Source organism: Saimiri boliviensis, chromosome 2 (assembly GCF_048565385.1).
Source record: "Saimiri boliviensis isolate mSaiBol1 chromosome 2, mSaiBol1.pri, whole genome shotgun sequence".
NCBI lineage: Eukaryota > Metazoa > Chordata > Mammalia > Primates > Cebidae > Saimiri > Saimiri boliviensis.
Window position 1 is genome coordinate 97,131,545 of NC_133450.1, and position 22,138 is coordinate 97,153,682.

General features: G+C 44.1%; 1 protein-coding gene across 1 annotated transcript in view; it reads left to right on the forward strand.

Moving 5' to 3' along the window:
* The window catches only part of NID2 (nidogen 2), a 67,909-nt gene that overhangs the window by 17,615 nt on the left and 28,156 nt on the right, over nt 1–22,138 (forward strand). The window contains exons 5-10 of the mRNA XM_010341079.3: nt 7,756–7,905; nt 8,331–8,576; nt 9,810–10,010; nt 11,671–11,901; nt 20,512–20,655; nt 21,670–21,798. Coding sequence (XP_010339381.3) covers nt 7,756–7,905; nt 8,331–8,576; nt 9,810–10,010; nt 11,671–11,901; nt 20,512–20,655; nt 21,670–21,798 — 1,101 coding nt within the window. The remainder of the gene's footprint in view (nt 1–7,755; nt 7,906–8,330; nt 8,577–9,809; nt 10,011–11,670; nt 11,902–20,511; nt 20,656–21,669; nt 21,799–22,138) is intronic.

The window sequence follows — 22,138 nt, forward strand, 5'->3', positions numbered from 1 at the left end:
GTAGTTTTGCTGTAAAATCAAAAAGTTACTCCAGCTCCTGCCATGTACCCGTCTCTGACTTGGTGATAGTAGCAGTTTTGGCTGGCATTTGCTGAGTGCTGCCTGCTGCTCTGAAGGGGGAACTTGGCATTAGATTGCATTGCCACGGCGAGTCCTCAGAATCGCCCTGTGGCGAGTTCGAGACCAGCCTGGGAAACATAGGGAGACCTTGTCTCTATTAAAAAAATTTAAAAATTAGCCAGGTTTGGTGGTGCTCACCTGTGATCCTAGCTACTTGGGAGGCTGAGGTGGGAGGATCAATTCACCCCAAGAGTTCCAGGCTACAGTGAGCCATGATGGTGCCACTGTACAGCCTGGGCAACAGAAGGACGCTGTCTGAAAAAAACAAAATTGTCCTTTAGAGTGGGTACTATCATCCTTTCCATTTTACAGAGATGGAAACTGAGCTTGGGAATACTTAGCAACTTATCTAGCAAGGGCAAAGACTTCAACAAAGCCATGCAGAAATTAGAGAAAGCTATAGGATGGCACAGAGTCAAAGGTACTGTCCAGGAGTCACTGCAGTTAGAGAGGGGAGGTCTTTGTAAAGAAGGAGGGCTTGAGCCAGGCCTCCGGTCGGAGTTTAAGAGGGAGAACGTGTGAAAACATTATGAACAGAGAAGTGACAAGAGAGGAAGTGCAGAGATGGGAATGAGGAGAGAGAAAGGGAGGGAGAGAGACAGAGAGAGACAAAGGTTGTTACCAGTGGGGTGTGAGAGGGTTGCCGGTGAGGGCTTCAGCTGCCTGGGACCATGGGACTGCCTGTGCTGTGAGAAGAATAGGGAGAATGAGGTTTGCCTGTAGGGATCTTAGTTATTCTTTAGCCTACTGAGGCAGTGCTATATGCAGCTAAATTTAATCTCAGTCTGCATGATGAGTTAGAAGGAGGAAGGACACCTGGCTTTCAGAAACCTCATGTAGTCGCACTCCACTTTCGGCCTTGGGACAGGCTGCCGGAATGTGTCCTAAGCTTGACTTCAACTCCGAGAAGAATTCAAGCAGGTGCTGCTGCCAATCCAACCCTCCAGGCGCCAAAGACCATCCCCTGGGTGCACCTCCAGGTTACAGTGGGTCTTTGACCAGGAGGCCCCTCCATACCTGTGAAGACACCTGTATGAAAATAATTCCTGGTAGGGGCCCTCTCCCTTCACCAGAAGTGGGGAGAGCCTGCCAGTGTCAAGCCAGCAGTTTTAGAAGGCCACCCCCAGGGTTCTGATCACTGTTTGCCACCAGCATCATTAGACACCACACACATACGTTAAAAGTAAACAAACATGAAACTGGAGGAAAAAGCAGTCCACTGGTTTTTCATTGTAAAGTTGGATATGGTTTTTCTAACTAGTCTGTCATTCTGGGAGATGGGACACTTAGAAAAATTTGTCCTGCAGTGAAAATGCCCTTTTTGTTTTGTTTTGTTTTGTTTTTTTTGAGGTAGCAGTAAATATTGTTAATAGTGGCTCCAGCTGTCCTGAGGCAGCCCAGTACAGGAAGCCTCCTGTGTCCCTGTGTTGGCCCAGTGAACCCGGGCCAACCCAGGGAGCCTTCCCTCTGGCTGGGCCAGGGCCCTCCGAGAAAAAGGGCAGGCCGGCCAAGGGCTGCAGACAAGTGCTTAAGTGTTTCTGGGAAAATGAAGATTGAAGGATGGCTCAGAACAAGGGCAGAGGAGAATTTCCCATTTTTGTCGCCAACTCCTAGCTAGGACAAGTCTCAAGTCCTTTGGCAGGGCATTTGTTTCTTTCTTCTGATGTATCCCCACCCCATTTTTCTTTCTATTAAGGACATGAGAAAAGTTTTTTTTAAAAAAGCATTAAATGGAGAAATAAAAATGAGACTTAAAAAGTGTTCATATTAAGAATCCCTTAGCAACTATCAAACCTCAGTTAACAAATCCGTGACAAAATGAGGTCATTCACACCTGGCCAGCCTCCACCCTCCTGCTGTGTCCTGAGGTGCCAGGAGACCTGTCTCCTTATGGGTTGACCCTCTGTGGCAGGAGCTCCTTGGCAGAGTGTGAGTCCCAGAGGAGGCCATGGACTAGAAAGTGGAATTCTCAAAGTGTGGGCTCTCATCCTGTCACTCAGCTGGGAACCTGGTTAAAACCACTGATTTCCAAGCCCCTCCTCTACCTTCTGAACCAGAATCTGCATTTTAAAGCCTGCTCCCTCCTTCACCTCCTCCAGGCCTCTGCCCAAATGTCCCCTTCTCCAGAGGTCTTCCCTGACCATAGTATTTAAAAGAGTCAAGTGCGCCTGCCCCCTCTGACCCTCTTGTCTGTCCCTGCCGTATTTCTCTGCACTTCAATGATTCTGATGCCTCCTCAATTTGATGGGATTTAGAGCCGAAAGATTATTTAATCTCTGTGGGCTTCAATTTTCTAATCTATAAAATGGAGATAATACCTTCTTACTAGAATAGGAAGAACTACATGAAAATATATACTCAAAGCCACGATGGGAAGGGACATACAAATGACCAACCAAAAGTAAAAGTGCTTTTCCTTGGACTTGTTCACTGCACATCTCATCTAGCTGGGATCCAGATCTTCATTCCAAGTCTTAAAGAAATTCAGCGTCTTTGAGTCTAACTGCAATTCCCATAGAAATTTGAGCAGTCAGGTTGGTGAGAGGTCTGGTTTTTCTCACCCTGGATAAATAGCTCTGGCTCTTGCCCTTATTACAGGGAAGGGATATCTGGCTGCTGTGCTTCTGTTTAACCTTTGCTAAAGGATCTTCACGTTGCATTCTTGTGGATAAATGCCCCAGTGAGCCGTCAGCATTGATCTCCACTTCTCAGATGGCCAGGAATGAGCATAAGAGCATTTCCTAACATTCTACCCACCCCAGGAGTTGCTAATTCGTCAGATTAAATTTGCTAATGATATTAATGAGCAACACCTAGCTCAGAAATCCAAGGCTTGTGAGTATCCCAAGCAACACCAATTGGTCTGAGAATCACTTGCAGGGGTTGCTAAAGTGTAGATGAGGATGCACGCAGCTCGTGGAATTGGTAGGGCTAAGGTGGGCCCTCAGGTGATCCTGATGCAGTGGTCCCTGGAATCTACGGGGAGAAATGCAGCTCTCCGTGTGAACGACTGCATGGTGCTGTGCTGAGAGGGTAAGTTATCATTCACCCCTTGGTGAATTTCCTTGACACCTCACGTTGTCAGAACTGAGCCCCACAGACCTGCTCCTCCTCAGTCTCCCTATCTCAGTAACTGACAGCTCCACCCTTTTGGTTTCCCACATAAGGACTGAGCATCATCCCACATCCAATCCTTCAGCAAGCCCTCTCCGTTCCACCTTCAGAATATCCCGGGCCTGGGCCCTTCTCATTCTCTGTACCAGCGCTTTTTACTACCAAGGCTCCAGCTCCTGCCTGATTTTCCGTAGTCAGAGCAGGTTCCTCTTCTGCTCCAAACCCTTGAGTGCTTCCCATCTCACTCAGATGAAAGCCGAAATCCTTCCTGTGATCTCTAAGGCCCTGCATCAATGACCCAGGCCATCTCTCTTCTCACTGTCCCTCCCACAGGCCCACACACTCCTCCTGCCTGACACAGCACCCTGCCTGCCCTCATCTAAGGGATTCACACCCCCACTTCCTCCTGGCCTCTGCTCAGTCACCGTCTTCGGAGGTCTTCCCTGACCATGCTATTTAAAAGAGCCCCACGTATACCTCCCCACTCCCACCTCTTGTCTTTCCCTGCTGTATTTCTCTGCACAGCTCTTAACATATCCACCACACTAAGTAATTTTCTTGCTTATTGACTGCTGTTGGGGAGAACATAAGCTTCAGGACGGGAATTTTTGTCTCTTTTGCTCTCTGCTATATTCTCGGTTTCTAGACCAGGGCCAGGTCTATAGTGAAAGGTTAGTAAATGCTTGTTGAATTAGTGAATGAATGAACAAAAATTGTAATAAGCATTTACCTTTCACCTAACAAGCTGCCATTGTAAATGTGAAGTGTGCAAACCTGTGTGTGCACCTGGTTATGAAGGCAGGTGTGGAACAGGGATTATAAATGGAGCCTTGCCGTTCCCCCGGATTAGGGGGCTGGTTCATCCTCTTTCCCGCCCGCCCCACGTGACTGTCATGAAGGTGGGAGAGTGTGGGTTCTTGGTAAGTACCATCGTAAAAATACAATATTCCACAAAAAAACGATTTAAAAAGACTCCCAAGTTAGCTTACCAGTAACTAGTTAACCCCTTGTAATTACGGTTTGAGTCTCATGATAGCCTTTCATGGGAGCCTACTCATCATTATTATTTTTTAATATAATAAAAACTTAGTCTGGCTTCCAGTCAATTTCTAAACTGTTGTACAGTCGCACTTGTAAGTTGCTGGCTGCATCGCTGTACCTCTTTTTACCTAGATAAAAGCTATGACTCCACCTACTAGAGTTAACTCTCCACATCTATACTTTATCTCCTCCATCTTCTCTCTCCCTGTTTGGTAAATCAGTCTTAGAATAAGAATTGGGTTGCAGAACAGGGCCTCACAAAATAGCTGAGATGGGGTACAATCCGAGCCCATTATTTCCTTAATTTGTGGGCAGAACTGTGTGTAGAATTGGGATTGTTTTTTTTTTAATCTGAATTTTCTGAAAATGACTACTCTTTAGACCTGTAGCAAATTGCCTTTTTATTTGGTGTTCAGAAGCACGTTAAGAAGAAAGGCAACTTCTGGCAATGCAGGTGCGAGGAAGGGGTGGTACATTGATTTTAGAGATGAGGAAGCTGAAAGACGGTTTGCACAGTCTCCACAGAGCCCCCGAGGACGAGGACGGGCTGAGGTTGAGTCCTAGAGCCTGGCACCTCTGCAGCCCCTCATCCCTTGAACTCTGGGAGAAAGTCCTGATGGCCCTTAAGCCGTGAACACACTGAGAGTATGCGAGTTCCTCCGGGCGCTGCTTCCTTACACTTAGCTGTGAATTTCTGAACTGGAGAAGCCTTATTTTGACACTTCTAAGTTACATTCTTTTTATTCAAAATGTTTTTCCCCCTTTCTTAAACCAACTATAGCGATACAGTTTTCTTCTCAGCAGTTTGTTTTACCATGATCCATCCTGGGTGTTTTTTTCTGCCTTGAGTTTTATATTACTTTTTGTTTTTTCAAGTTAAGCCTGTCACTTTCTTGTTTAAATAAAGTTGAGTCATGCCTAATTTTCTATTTTTATCGAACTGGAATTTCTCAGCCAAGTCATCCAAGGCCCTAAACTAAATCTCGAGTCCCAACTTCATTCTTACTATGTTCCAATCAGATTTTCCACTTGAGCCGACACTGTCTTGCCAACCCTCAGCTTGCTGCTTTGCCGAGGATCTGCAGGCAGTACTGCAGTCCAAAAGCTAATGCCGCTGCTGCTATTCTGACTTCTTACCTGTGCTGTTTTTCAACATGCTGTAAGATTGACCTACCTCATCTTCCCTGCTCGCTTCTACCATTAAACCTGATTTATAAAGTACGACTCAAATTATACTTGAAGTCTGTACTGATTAACTCCAGACATGTGATCATCCCTAATCTAGTGCTCTTGATCTCCATACTTGGGTCCCACTGAAAGGGTCATGGAGAGCAGCAGTTAAGATTTTCGAACTAGACTTCCCAGGTTCACATCCTTTCTTTGCCACTCACTGCCTGTGTGACTTCAGGCACTTCAGTCTACTGTGTTTCAGCTTTATCTGCAAACAGGGGTTAAAAAATTGTCCCTGGCCAGAGCAGTGGCTCACACCTGTAATCTCAGCACTCTGGGAGGCCTAGGTGGGAAGTTCACTTGAACCCAGGAGTTCGAGACCAGCCTGGGCAATGCAGGGAGGCACCCCCCCCTCCCTGCTCCCCACACACAAAAATAAAGTAGCCAGGTGTGGTGCCTGCTTGTGCCTGGGGCTGCTCGAATGGCTGAGGCAGGAGGATCACTTAAGCCTGGGAAGTCGAGGTTGCAGTGAGCTGAGATTGCATCACTGCACTCCAGCCTGGGTAACTCCAGACTGGTTTTGCAGAGAAAAACCCTGTCTGAAAAAATAAAGTCCCTGCTACATAGGGTTGTTGTGCAAATTAAGAGTTAATCAATGTAAAGCTTGTATATGTTAAGGACTATTTAAGTGTGAACTTTTTTCTATTTTGCTGATGCAAGTCTTTATCCTGGTGACATTGTTACCTACGTGGTGCTATGTCTCATTACTTTGTTTTCTGTTCACCTTGGGAATACTCGATAAATAGTGATCTTTGGATTTCTTCCTTCATCTCCTGTCTCCTCCTCTGCAGATCCAGACCAGGAACACAGCTACCATGTGGTTTTTCCTGAGTCGGGCGTCCTTGACGCCAGTGTCAGTGTCTCACACTAGAATTCCATGCCATCCAAGCTTAACAGCGTGCTCCTGGAGTCTCCAGCCAACCCCAGCTCCTGGGGATGCGGAGGCAGAGGTGTGTGCAGCCGCTTGGCCTCCTGGTGGCCATGCTTGGGATTGGCATAGTCCCCAGCATCCTGGAGAAAGCACCTTCCTGTCCATTCACAGCCCTCACCACACCTCATCCCCTTGTGCAATTCCTTTATGAACCATGGCATTTGCCCCAATTTCCCCATTTCTCTGCAGCACAGATGGCCCTCTTCTTTTAATGGGCAGAATAAGTAGGAAATGGAAGAAACAGCTGCTGGGGCATTGAGCTTATCCTGGTTCTCCATAATTTCTTGGAAGATCTGTGAGTGGGGTCCAAGCTGTCTGCTACAGCATGGAAATAATGCCGGTACCATATCCATCATAGCAAACCCTGCCACGGGCATAGAGCATTGTAATAGCTTGAGTCCCTGTTATTTTGCCCTCCACCATCTCCTTCTCCCATGCTCTTTCTTTGAGGTAGGTGCGTGTGTTCTTTCTTTAAGATGCTTCCCTCAAAACAATCTGGGTAGTGAGACTGGCTATTATCTTTTTTTTTTTTTTTTTTAAGTTTAGCGTTACCTAAAAGAAGGATGGTTAGACGTAAGACGTTTGTTAGCTTTTCTGTTATGTCTTCCTATCAGGATGTCTTCAGGTTGAACCATATAAAAGTTCTGATATTTGGGCCAGGTACGGTGGCTGACACTTGAAATCCCAGCACTTTGGGAGGCCAAGGTGGGTGGATCACAAGGTCAGGAGTTGGAGATCAGCGTGGCCAAGATGGTGAAACCCCATCTCTACTAAAAATACAAAAATTACCCAGGCGCGTTGGTGGGCACCTGTGATCCCAGCTACTCGGGAGGCTGAGGTAGGAGAATTGCTTGAACCTGGGAGGTGGAAGTTGCAGTGAGATGAGATTGTGCCATTGCACTCTAGCTGGGCTACAGAGCGAGACTCCATCAAAAAAAAAAAAAAAAAAGGAAAGAAAGAAAAAGTGCTGATATTTGGCCCTTTTTGACCCACAAAAATATCAGTTTCATGAAGTTCAACCTAACATGTACTTACTGGTTTGCTTTCATTTTACTGCACTGAAGCCCGTGGGTGCAGCTTATCTTAGTTCACCAACTCTGCAGTGAGACCCAGCCAGGTGCAGTAAGCAATTCTTCTTGCCAGCAGATAAAGCAGGTGAATTCCCTTGGGTTGAATGTTACACCGGTCTCTTAAACATCAAAACCCTATTTGTTTATTATGATCTAAGCTGCTTCCATGGAGCGGATGCTATGTCCCTGATGAAGCATTGACACTGGCATCATTTAATCCTTTTAAGGCAAGTTTGTTTTATTTTTCAGTCTTCACTTATAATGGTGCCAACAAGGAAACCTGTGAACACAACCACAGACAGTGCTCCCAGCATGCCTTCTGCACGGACTATGCCACTGGCTTCTGCTGCCACTGCCAATCCAGGTTTTATGGAAATGGGAGGCACTGTCTGCCCGAAGGTGATTGACTGGGGCTGGGGACTCCTGTGTCTGTTCCTACTTACCTGTTTCCAGCTACCACTGTGAGCTCTGCTTTACAGACCAAACATCTCCACTACTTAAATCAGAGTGCTAGCAACTTGCAGGTGCTCAATAAATGTTTGAGGAATGAACTGATTTGGGCTGATTCCCAATTTGAGGATTATCCAGAAATGCTTCCTTCTGCCAGCTTGTTAGAGCCAAAGAGGAGTGGAGAGGGGGAGGAGGGGAGAAGACAGATTGGAGGCAGGACTGTTTCATAGATGGATAATTGGTTGGTTAGCAAGTCACTTTAATGATTCCCTAAAGAGTGAGTTTTGGAAGTTGTCAGTGGAATAAATATACCTGTGAGTACCCATCTCTAGCCAGGATGATACCCAAACCTAACTGGATTTTCTGTCTTTTAGGGGCACCTCACCGAGTGAATGGAAAAGTAAGTGGTCACCTCCACGTGGGCCACACACCTGTGCACTTCACTGATGTGGACCTGCATGCTTATGTAGTGGGCAATGACGGCAGAGCCTATACGGCCATCAGCCACATCCCGCAGCCTGCAGCCCAGGCCCTCCTCCCCCTCACACCAATTGGAGGCCTGTTTGGCTGGCTCTTTGCTTTAGAAAAACCTGGCTCTGAGAATGGCTTCAGCCTCACAGGTGAGCAGGGCCTCTGAGAAGGCCGGTAGTCGGCACTGCTTTGGCGGTGGTGCTCCTGGGGAAGAGTATTGGGCCTTTACACAGTGAAAGAGGAATCCCTTGCTTAACGTGCTAGAGCCACATGTATGTAGTTTTCCGGCCAGAGGTTGTGGGGAACGGTTTGATCTGACATCACTGATTTTTGAAAGGCACCGATTTCTTCTCGGTGTTCTCCCAGCTCTTCTGAGAAACAGGATGTTTCCATTCAGAGCATTCATGTCCTCTAACTCCAATTTATTGAAGCATATTTGTCAAGCTTTTTAAATTATGCACAGATCTGTCAAATAAATGCAAAGATAGTACTTGGGGCACCTGGGGATGATTTTACTTCATGGGGAAGGGGTGTCCTTCTCCCAGCTCCACAACTTGTAACAGTATAGACCGGTGAGCCCCAGACTTGAACCTGCACACACACCACCTGGAGGTCTTGCCAAAATGCAAATTCTGGTTCAGCAGGCCTGGGGTGGGGTCTCTGACGCTGCTTTTCTACCCAGCTTCTAGGAGGTACCAGTGCTGCTGGAAAGGCCACCTACTGACAAGGATTTAGAAGATACTTGTTGGATTCTTACCTTCCCATCTGAAAACTTGTTTCCTAGTGGTTTTATCTTAATTGCATGAAAAACAAAGTTCTGTGAGAAAAGTTCTTCCCCTATCTTTAACTGCAGAGCTCAGTAGCTGTTTATAGGTTCTTGCCTTTCATCAAACTTTGAGTCAAACTTTGGGTCAAAAGTAGATTAAACATGGTATCCCTGGTTAAATTTGTATTTCACATAAACAATAACTTTCTAGTAAGAGTATCCCCGCAATAGTGCACAAGACATACTTATCTGAAATTCAGTCAAAAAACCCTGGATGTCTTGGGTGTTTTTTTTTTGTTGTTGGTAGGCTTGTTTGTTTCTGCTAAGTCTAGCAACCTTAGAGAAAAGTCGAGGATGTTCCCAGGAGTGTTTCTCAGAATGCAAGCTTGTGCAGAGAGAAGCTGGGTGAGGTAAGGCAGGATGGAATCATATTCTTCAGTGGAGAAGTCTGGGAAGGTGTGGAATCAACAGCTGATGGTGCTTACTCTCAGATATCAGATAACCTCCTTATGCACACTCTCCAAGAGCAGTAGAAATTGGGAGTGGGCAGTGTGTACTGGTAACTGTTTAAGTAAGGCCTCTTTTCATCCCTGTGCTGAATGTTTCTCATCTCTAGGTGCTGCCTTTATCCATGACATGGAAGTTACATTCTACCCGGGAGAGGAGAGGGTTCGCATCACTCAAACTGCTGAGGGACTCGACTCGGAGAACTACCTGAGCATTAAGACCAACATTCAAGGCCAGGTGCCTTATGTCCCAGCAAATTTCACAGCCCACATCTCTCCCTACAAGGAGCTGTACCACTACTCAGACTCCGGTATGTGTAACCAGTCTTCACAACTGTAAATGGGGATGGTACCCATCTCACAAGATAGTTTTAAGGCTTAAATGACTTACTACCTGGCATGTCCTAGAACAGCCAATGGAACATAAGATGAGCTCTGTTATGTTATTACTCTTATTGTTAGAATACAATACATAGTGTAAGTGAGCAGAATGCTGGCTGCTATACACAAGAATATCTATATTCCTACCCAGTACCTTCAAATAACAGCATTATCAGTAGCAACATGGTCCATGGGGGTGGCTAGGGATGGTATAATTGTGTACAGTTTTTAACCATCCTGCTTTCTGCGACATGGAAAATACTGATTATTGGAATTTTTATTTGTCTCAACCTTGTTTCAGCTGATGAATTCAGGCTGCTTTAAAAATCACAGAGGCCAGGTGCAGTGGCTCATGCCTGTAATCCCAACACTTGGGGAGGCTGATGTAGGTGGATCGCCTGAGGTCAGAAGTTGGAGACCAGTCTGGCCAACATGGCAAAACCCTGTCTCTACTAAAAATACAAACAGGAGCCGAGCATGGTGGCAGGTGCCTGTGATCCCAGCTACTTGTGGGGCTGGGGCAGGAGAATCACCTGAACCCAGGAAGTGGAGGTTGCAGTGAACCGAGATTGCACCACTATACTCCAGCCTGGGTGACAGAGCAACACTCCGTCTCAAAAAAACAAAAAAACAGAATGCTGTAGTTTACTCTAAAAATAATGCTAGATTTGGAGTCAAAAGATAAGAACTTATATCCTGGATTTGCTTATCTGTAAGGAAAGGCCTCTTAATATCTGAGAATGTATTTTCTCACCTTTAGTGTAGAAATAAAAATGCTTTTTCTATGTTACGTGGTCAGTAATATGTGTGAAGCATGATGTGTTCTGTGAAAATACTATCTGCGTGCAAGAGGCTGCCTCCATCACAGTTGCTGTTGTGCAGCACGGCAATCTAGATTGAGTTGTGCCTTTCCTCTGATCCCTGCTTCTCCTGTGCTGAGAGCTGGCAGCCTAGCAGGAACGTAGGGAAGAAATGGGCAGCAGAGACCTGGGCTGTGAACAAAATGGTCAATGTCCAGATAACTGACCTGGGCTTGTTCCCAGACTCAGATTACGAGAGACAACCCTTTCCTTTCTCTGGAATTCTTCAGATTTACTGAAGTGCAAGGTGCTGGAAGTCGTCACTTCTGTGCAATGTAGATGATGGACTGGTTTAAAATTTAGGGTGTAAAGTCAAACCAGTGTGAGTTTCAGTTCTAGCTCTACCGTGTAGCCGCATTGCATCTTAGCCTACTTCACCTCTGTAAGCCTCTGATTGCATGATTTGGTGCCCACCTCCTTGCGCTGTTGTGAGGAATAAATGAGGCAGTAGGTATAGAGCACTGTTGGCATGGCTGGCACTCAGGCGCACTTATGCTTTGCATATAATGACATGGACAATTGTAGTGCCTTCTCCCTCTCAGCACTGTGGCTTTGTATCCACTCAGGTTTTTGGGATTTCCTTGCAAGTTTTTTTCATATAAACTCAGGAAGTTCCCAAGGGAACATGCTCCAAGAATTAGATGAAAAACTCTGCATAAAAATACACCCCATGTGAAAATCTCTGTATTTAATATGCATATATTTTAAAGTACCAATGTGTTTATTGCAGCTGTGACCTCTACAAGTTCCAGAGAGTACTCTCTCACTTTTGGTGCAATCAACCAAACATGGTCCTACCGCGTCCACCAGAACATCACTTACCAGGTGTGCAAGCACGCGCCCAGACGCCCGACCTTCCCCGCCACCCAGCAGCTGAACGTAGACCGGGTGTTTGCTTTGTATAATGATGAAGAAAGAGTGCTTAGATTTGCTGTGACCAATCAGATTGGCCCAGTTGAAGGTAAGGTTTTCTTTGTTGTTGTTGTTGGGCAAAAATGACATCCTTTTAAGTAGAGTTAGAATAATTCACAGAGGTTACTAAGGGTTACCTCGTGCCAGGCTGTGTTAGATGCTAGGTATAAGGATGAATAAAGCAGATCCTTGCCCTTGAATTGGAAACAGAGGCAGAAAAGGAGTTTTAGGGCAAGGAACGGTGTCCCTGCCAAAGTCAGGAAAGAGGGGGCACAGTATGTGAGGCTGGTTTACAGCAATACCCAGCAGTGTGTGCCAGTCAGGGACATACCTGTGAACAAGGCGGACTGGAATTAGGAGGGAGAGTGATGCCGATAAGTATTTGTTACAAGTGCAGGTAAGTATGGTAAGTGCAGGGAGCTATGGGTCTAGTTTGAGGATCAGGGAAGATGTCCCCAAGAAAGTGACGTTTTAGCTAAAACAGATGAGAAGAATTTCATCCAAAACCAAGGTGAGGCAAAGAGCTAGTACTTGGAAAAAGAAAACAATATAGAACTTCATGTGTAACTTCCCCCTCGCCAATCCCCAGAACATTATACTTAATGGTGAAAGACTGGATGCTTTTCCCTGAAGCGTAGGAACAAGACCAGGATGTCTGCTCTTGCCACTTTAATTCAACTCGGTACTAGAAGTTCTAGCCAGGGGGATTAGGCAAGAACATGAAATAAAAGCCATCTAAATTGGAAAGGAAGAAATAAAATTATTCTCAGATGACATGATCTTTTATGTAGAAAGTCTAAGTAATTCACTAAAAAACTATTAGAACTAAAGAAAAAATTCAGCAATGTTATAAGATATGCAAGATTAGTATACCCAAAATTATATTTTTCTATAGTAGCAATGAGCAAACTGAAAATTAAGAAATTCTATTTCAAAAAGTAATTTTTAAAATAAAAAAGTGCAGTACTTGTGCATCGCATCCCACAAAACATTTTTGGGAAAAAGTTAAGACCTGGTTAAATGGGAAGATGTTCTATATTCATGGACTGGAAGAGTTAATACTGTTAAGATATGATCGCTTCCCAAATTGATCATTAATTCAACATAATCCCTATCAGAATCTTGGCTAGCTCTTTGCAGAAATTGGCAAGCTGATTGTAGAATTTATATGGAAACTCAAAGAACCCAGAATAGCCAAAACAGTCTTAGAAAAGAAGCATCAAGTCAGACTCATATTTCTCAAACTCAAAATGTAATCAAGACGGTATGGTCCTGGCATAAGGATACACATACAGATCAATGAATAGAAGTAAAGAACCCAGAAATTAACACTCACATTAGAAGTCAATTGCTTTTTCAACAACAGTGCCAAAACGATTGAGTGGAGAAAGAACAGTGTTTTAACTATTGTTAACTATAGTGCTGGGGCCACTGAGTGACCACACACAAAAGAATGAAGTTGAATCCTTATCTCGCAGCATATCCAAAAATAAACTCAAAATGGGCCCACAGACCTAAGTGTGAGAGTTAAAACTTTCAGAAGAAAACATAGGAGTACATTTTTGTGACTTTGAATTTGGTAGTGGCTTCTTAGGTACGACACAAGCAACAAAAGAAACTGGATGCCATCAATATTTTAAATATTTGTACTTCAGAGGACATTATTAATAAAGTGAAAATGCAACCCACAGAATGGGAGACAGTATTTTAAATCATGTATTTAATAAGAGACTTATTCTAGAGTATATGAAGTACTGTTACAACTCAACAAAAGGACAAAAAGCCAACTAAAAGATGGGCAAAGGATCTACAATGTCCTTTTTCCAAAAAGATACATAGATACCCAATGAGCATGTGTAAAGATGCTGGACATCATTAGTAATCAGGGAAATGCAAATCAAAACCACAATGAGATACTACTTGTCGTGTGGTTGAGTATAATCAAAAAACAGGTATTAAGTGTTGGCAAGAATGTGGAAAATTCAGAACCCTCATATGTTGCTGGTGTGATTGCTTTTTTTCATAGTAGCCACATCATTTTACAAATAGTAGTTTCTCAGAAAGTTAAACACAAAGTTGCCATTTAACAGAGCAATTCTACTCACTATATACCCAAAAGAAATTAAAAACATAGGTCCCCACAAAAACTTATTCATATATATACATAGCAGCATTATTCATAATAGCCAAAAGGTTGAAGCATCCCACATGTCCATCAATGGATGGACAGCAAAAAACATTCATATACTAGAATATTATTCAACCATAAAAAGGAACGAAGTATGAATACATGCTACAACATGAATGAACTCTGAAAACCTTGTGTTAAATGAGGGTAGCTGGTCACAAAGGACAGCATACTGAATGATTGCATTTATGTGAAATACTCAGAATAGGCAAATCCACGTACATAGCATATTCCTATTGCCCAGAGCTAGGAGATAATGAGGGAATAGGGGGTTAACAGCTAAAGGGTACGGGGTTTCTGTTGGAGGTGATCTGAAATTGGTTGTGGTGATGGTTGTACAACACTGAATATACTAAATCATTTAATTATGTACCTTAAATGGATGACTTGTATGGTATGTGAATTACATCTCAGTTGAAGGCTGAGCACGGTAGTTTATGCCTGTAATTCTAGCATTTGGGAGGCTGAGGTGGGTGGATCACCTGAGGTCAGGATTTTGACACTAGCTTAGCCAACATGGCAAATCCCTATCACTACAAAAAAAAAAAAAAAAGAAAAACCATGTATATGTATATATATGCACACAAAAATTAGCCCAATGTGGTGGCATGTGCATGTAATCTCAGCTACTCAGGAGGCTGAAGCAGGAGAACTGCTTGACCTGAGGAGGTGGAGGTTGCAGTGAGCTGATATTGCGCCACTGCAGTCCAGCCTGGGCAATGACATAGCAAGACTCGCAAAAATAAAAACAAAGAAATTGAAGAAAACAGTGGTGGAAACAAAACTGTAGAACCACTCTCATCAGGCACAGTGGCTTGTGCCTGTAATCCCAGTAATCCCAGCTACTCTAGAGGCTGAGGTGGGAGGATCACCTGAGCCCAGGAGTTTGAGACCAGCCTTGGCCACATACAAGACCCCATCTCAAGATAAACAGTGGTTCTCAAATTTCAATGAGCATCATCCTCACCTATGAAGACTGATTTAAAAATACAGATAAAAGTATTCTAGGCATATCATGTCACAAAAAGACATGAAACTGAAAAATCATGTTGCTATGTGAAAACAGTCTGAAAAGGCTACATATAGAATGACTCTAACTATGTGACTTTCTGGAAAAAGTTACACTTTAGAGACAGTAAACAGGTCATTGGTTGCCAGTGGCTCAGGAGGAAGGAGGAGCAGGATGCATAGCTGGAACACGGGATTTTTAGGGCAGTGAAACTATTCTGTATGATACTGTAAGGCTGGATATAGGCCATTGTACATTTGTCAGTCTATAGAACTGTCCAACACCAAGGGTGAGCCCTAATGCAGACTATGGGCATCAGTTAATGATTCATTGAGGATAATAAATGTATCACACTAACGTACAATGTTAATAGGGGTAACTGTGCACCTGAGGGGCTGGGGGGATATGCAAGCTCTGTAGTTTCTGTTCAGTTTTTCTCTAAACGTAAAACCACGCTAAAAAGCAAGGTCTTAATTAAAAAAAAAGAGTGTTTTAAGCAAGCCAGAGAATGAGCTTGTGAGGTCAGGGAACTCTACAGATGGGAAGTGACTTTGTCAGATTGAGGGGACACTTTAATTCTGAAAACCAGAAGGTCATGTTTTCCCCTGGAATGTAAGAGCCACACCATGAGAAACAGACCATCTTCCTCGTTCAGCCACTGTATGGATACTGTTGAGCCCAGAATTAGCTCCTCAGAGAGGTAAATCTGTAATACGTGGCTCTGTGGTTTGTTACTGGAGCTGAGGGCCCCTTAAGCCTCAGCAGGCTCCAGAGAAGTGTTGCTTCAGCAATATGATAATATTAAGGTACAAGGATTGGACTCGTTTCTAGGATGCAGAAGTAACTTGTAATGAGAATCGAAGTTGGTTTGGTTGATTGGTGTGGTTTTGGGAAACTTGGTTGGGAACGTAGGCATTGGGTGCCCAAAGGTGGGTTTGTGAGGCGGTGAATTAATACATGAGAATGTGAGTTGACTTTAGAGGAACATGTAAATCAGAGAGGGAAAGATTGCAGTAGTAGATTTCTCAATGACAGATTTAAACAAAACTACTGGGAATAATGGTTTTTTTACCCTTCATCGGGTATAGGCATCTGATACGTAAAAGCAACCATTCGTGAAAGAATCTCCTGGGCTGTGGAGTCCCATTCAGATTCTGGAATCATTTAGGAAAATGATACATCTCTGGGTATACTTGTCCTGGAGACATACCAGAGAGAAAGAAAGGATCAGAAAAAGCAAACTGGCAGGCACCAAGTTACTCGTTTTCTTTAGAATTTGATAAGATTTTCCCTCCCACCCCAGTCAAATATTAATAAGAAATAGCAAAGGATGGTTTACTTGGTGCCAAGCACTGTTCTAAGCACCTTATGTGAATTAACTCATTTAGTCCCTGCAATGACCTCGACCCAGTGGTGGGGTGGGGTGGGGTGGGGTTATTTGTTATCCCATATGATGAGACTAAGGTGTAGAAATGAAGTGATTTGCCTGCTCATAGCTAGTAAGTGGTGAGCAGGATTCAAACTCAGGCCCTGGCTCTAGCACTCACACCCTTACCCCCATGGCTCTGCTGTTCCACGCTGGCCTTATGACTGCCCATAATTTAGTCCAAACTTTAAAAGAGGCGCTATGTGTCTTTTATAGATGCTTTGTGTTTAAACTCTACTTCATCTACCCACAGTAGTACTATTCATTCTACCTGAATAGGAGAAAAACAACAACAACAACAACAACAACAAAGAAACACTCAAAGGAAAAGTTCTTTTTTCTTTCCGCCCTCAGCACATAGCAGTATCTTCCTAAGAGCTGCTTGCTTCTTCCAGTGGGAACGATCATCCGGTTGGAACGCATGCGAAACAACACAGCTGCCCACACCTGATGTGGGTGCGGCGTGATTTCCCAGGGCGAGGATGCAGAACTGAACTGGGGTGTCTTTCCCAGTGAGTAATTGGAGCCTCTGTCCCTGTTGACTTCCCAACCATCAGTGCCACCTCCCACCAATTGCTCGAGCTTTAAGTGTGGGTTAGCTGTTTTGTTGTTGTTGTTGTTTTGGTGGGGTCATAGAACAGGATCCAAAAATGCTTCCTGTCCTTCCACTTCAAGGGTCGTTTTGGTGAGTTGAGGAGGCTCTAGGCAGAGGGCTGTGCAGTAAAACTGAATGGACTGTTCCTTTAAGGAAAACCGCTCTTCCCCTTGATTAAATGAGTAAATTAGTTCCAGATCCTCTGTCAGAGAGTCAAGGAGTTTAAGAGGGTGAGGGTGAAATAGAAAATGTCTTAAGAAGGACACTGCTATTCTTTACTTACTATAATAGGAGAAAAGCTTACAAGTCATAGAGAATGAGTAGTGAAATGGTTTTGGAAATGTATTTTTAAAATGTTTTGGGAAGCCAAGTTCAGTGAACGAGGCCGCGCTGAGAAGAGCTCCATGCTTGGTTAAATGCTTTGCTTTGAACCGTGGGCTCCACATTTTCACTTCACACTGGGCATTGCAAATTATGGAACTAATTCTGTCAGTCACATACATTTTAAATCAGTGTTAAGTAATTATGGACACTTTCTTCTCAATTTTAGGTAGGATAATATATCCTGTCCAAGTTTGCACGTCAACTTTTGAGTTGTGTGGTTTTTTTTTTTTATTTTAATGCCTAGCAGGGTGGTAAGCTCTTGAGTTCCATGTGAATTCACTAATCTTTGCTGGAATGTGCCATGGTGAAATTATGATGCTGGAAAGTACTGAATAAGAAGGCTAAGCATTAGTATTATTAAATTAAAACGTGTTGATTACTTCCTGCTTTGGTGGGGTATGGCAGGCATTTTGTACAGAATCTTCTCCTTAAATGGAGGAGAAAAAATGATGTGGGAGAATCACTTTCTTGTCTTACATTGGGTCCTCATGGATGAGGACATAACCTTGTCCTCGGTGTAACCTGCTGAGGACTGACTCGGGAACCTGGTCTATGCTCAAGTTAGCTCGGCAACTACAACCCCCCAGTGCCCTGCCTCCTTCCTATCAGCCAGGAGATTCAGAGGAAGGGACTTTCAAGGATGTCTGTATGCTCCAGGAAGTTAGGCTTTTGCTTACATAGTTCATCAGGTTTAAAAAGTGCTGGGATTATTTGTTGGCCCTTTGTTTTGGCAAAGATTCTGTATACCCCAGCCAACATGATTGCGGTGTACTGAGGATAAACCCATAGCCCTTCTTATCTTCAGCCAATAATACGGGAAGCAATAACATGGGAATAGTCCACTACAAGAATGCACTGTGGTGTTTCTTACAAAGTGGGATGGAAAGTGTTTACCAGAAAACAAGGGCATCTTGGTTCACAGCAGGCTATGAGAAAGCACTGGAAGAGCCATAACATGGGCAGTAGGACAGGCAATGGGGAGAAGCCAGACATCCTGAAGGACTGCGAGTGAGTCCAGTCTATGAGGTGGGCTGCTGCAGTCAGCCCTTGGGGTCTGGACTAGGAGTCACTTTGGGCAACTGTCACCCCATGGCAATGGGGTTGTGGTTGCTGAGTTACCTTGAGAGTATAGACCAGGTTCCTGAGTCAGCATCTGTTGCCATGGAGAATGACAGGGTCATGTCCTCACTGAAGGCTCAATGTAAGACAAACACCTGATCTCCCTCATTATTTCTCCATTTTAATAGAGATTCTGTACAAAGCAGGCATGGGAGAGAGTCATGGGTCAGACAGAGTGAAATGATAGAGAATCCAGGAGGAGATAAAATGGGTGGTACTGCCAGAGTCTGCCTACAGATACCATGATGCTGGTGACTGTGGGTAGTGAGAGCTGGCGAGCAGGATGGGACTCAGAGGATGCTAAGCTGGCTATCACGGCAAGGCTTTGGGCACAGATGTATAAGGCAGAAGCCCGAGTTATTACAACTTAGATGGAGCCCCCTTCGTAACAGAGATGGCTCAGTGTAGAACCTGACAGGCTTAGCTGGGGCTCCTGAAATCTTTTGAGCCTAAGGTTAGAGTTAATTCTGGGAACTGAGATTGAACCTCAAATGAGGATGAACGGCGGCCCCTGTGAGAAGGCAGGAGGAATGCAGTCAGTGGAGACTGGGTAGACCTGCCACTGGGGAATTGCCTTTCAAATACATTGTGTTGGGTTTTCTTAATTTAGCAGTAGTGGCAGATGTACCTATTATTTCCATTTTACATGGCAGAGTTGATAGAGTCATTCTATTCGAGCATCTGGCTCTCCTTCCAATACCGCTGTGCCACTAGGTAATTTCATGAAGTTCCCTCGGTGAGGGTTACAGCAAAGTGGTAGAAAGCACAGGTTTTGGAGCCAGACTGCTAGATTTTTATTCCAGCTCCATCCACCTGTTCTGACTGTGTATCCCTGGGCAGGTTATTTGGCCTCTCTGTGATGCAGCAAAAGTGGAGATGATGATAATTTACTCACCATGTAGTTAGGAGAATGTAATCGGGCATCCTCCTCTCTGTTTAGAATAGTGCCTCACACATAAATGCTCAGTGAGCATGAACTATTATGTTGTATGTAGAAATAAAGATTTTTAAGACACAGTCTTGCTGTCACCTAGGCTGGAGTGCAGTGGCATGATCATGGCTCACTGCAAGCTTAAGCTCCTGGGCTCAAGTCATCCTCCCGCCTCACTCTCTGGAGTAGCTGGGACTATAAGCATGGCCCACCATGCTTGGCATTTTTTTTTTAAAGTAGAGATAAGGTCTTGCCATATTGCGCAGGCTGGTCTTGAAGCCCTGGGCTCAAGCAATCCTCTTGCCTTGGTCTGCCGAAGTGCTGGGATAACAGGCATGAGCCACCGTGCTCAGCCAAAATAGACTTCTCTAGGGAAGGTTTCATTTGTTCAGTGATCCCTACCTAGTGATGGATCCTTGGCAAGGCTACTCCTGAAGAGTAAATACTGGGAAAGTCATTCCCGTTTAGTCTTAGGAATCATTCAGAAGCAAGATTTTTAAAAAATTAATTAGATTTACCCGTAAAAAATTGTGAATTTTAGTAAGAGACAGATAGATTTAGAACCAGAAATTTGGAGTTTGAGTCCTTGCTGTACCACTTCCTGACTTAGTGAGCTTGGGCAATTTTTCCCATGTCTCTTTCAATTTCCTTGCCTGTGAAAATTACTCATAATGGGGACAATAGCTCACCACACAGAATTATCCCAAGAATCACAGGAAGAGCAAAAGCATTTTTAAATAGACGTGTTGGATGTTTTCATTCCCTGGACGCAAACCTACTGAAGGCAACAGAAGATACTAGCTGTCTGTAGGGTAGGCAATAGGAAGTCGGTCTGGAGTTTAAAACTGAGATGCAGACAGTCCACCATAGCTTCGGTCAGGGATGATTTAGTAAGGTCTCCAGGTGTGCCAGAAAACGGACATGCAGTCAGTTCTGAGGACTCTTCTTCTGTGTCGTTCTCTTACCAATAGCCATATTGTGCTTTTATTTCCCCTCTACTCACACAGAAGATGCAGACCCCTCTCCAGTGAATCCTTGCTATGACGGGAGCCACACGTGTGACACAACAGCACGATGCCATCCGGGAACAGGTGTAGATTACACCTGCGAGTGCGCGTCTGGGTACCAGGGAGATGGACGTAGCTGTGTGGGTAAGAGTCATGTTCTTGTGTCTCCTTCACGTAGCCCCTGCTCTTCCTTTGCCTTCTCCAGCATTATGTTTGTAGCAGACAAGTACCTGTCACCTTTACAGTCGCAAAGTCAGGAGTTCGAGACCAGCCTGACCAACCAATGATTTTAGCAGCTGTTAATCTGAATATAATTACTTAAAAATTAAAGTATAGTTGTTTAGGTTTGAGAAGATGGTTTGGAGTGGAGTATTTTGCACTCGGGCTGTGAAAAGAAAACATGTGTTGCAATTCCTGGATATTTTAAGTTTTATAAGTTTGAGCCTGTAATAAGTAGTTCTGGCCAGGTGTGGTGGCTCACGCCTGTAATCCCAGCACTTTGGGAGGCCGAGGCAGGTGGATCACCTGAAGTCAGGAGTTCGAGACCAGCCTGACCAACCTGGAGAAACCCCATCTCTACTAAAAATAAAAAATTACCCAGGCGTGGTGGTGCATGCCTGTAATCCCAGCTACTCGAGAGGCTGAGGCAGGAGAATTGCTTGAACCCAGGAGGCAGAGGTTGTGGTGAGCCAAGATTGCAGCACTGCACTCTAGTGTGGGCAACAAGAGTGAAACTCCATCTTGGGGGGAAAAAAAGTTCTTAGACTTACTAAAAAGCACATTTTCTGGTTTTAAGTTTTAGACAGACATTGTGTTTCTTTTACTTGTTATATCCCAAAAAGGCATGGTAGAAGTTTTTTATATTAAAAAAAATTGTTGGTTTTCTTCCAAGTATCCATTATTTTTAAAACACTTAAAGAATTCTTAGAATATTCATTTTAAAATTGTCTTCCTGTGGCTTTCACTTGAATGGCATGAATTTTTACTATATCTGATGGTCTACAACATGCATTTATATCTGATTTTTAAAAATTCTATGTCTGCTGCCCATTTGTCGCATTGAAGCATCATACTCATAAGAAAACATTGAATTTTTAGACCCTCCACTTCTGGGACCCTTGAGTTAAGCAGAATCTTTCTGTTCTCATTTTGTCTTAGATGAAAATGAATGTGCAACTGGCTTTCATCGCTGCGGCCCCAACTCTGTATGTATCAACTTGCCTGGAAGCTACAGGTGTGAGTGCCGGAGTGGTTATGAGTTTGCAGATGACCGGTATACTTGCATCTGTGAGTTCCAAAATCATTTTCTTGTGTGCACCAAAATGGTGCTTTTTAATCTTACTCTTTAGTCTACCAGCGTTTTGACTTCTGTCATTCAGAAGCTCTGCTATACGGTTTTCTTGAGAACAAAGTTTATGTCAAAATAACCCAAAGCTGGGTGGATGTGGTGGCTCATGCCTGTAATCCCAGCACTTTGGAAGGTTGAGGCAGGTAAATCCCTTGAGTTCGGAAGTTCAACACCAGCTTGGGCAATGTGCAAAACCTTGTCTCTACAAAAAATACAAACCTTAGCCAGGCCTGGTGGCATGCACCTGTTATCCCAGCTACTCAAGAGGCTGAGACAGGA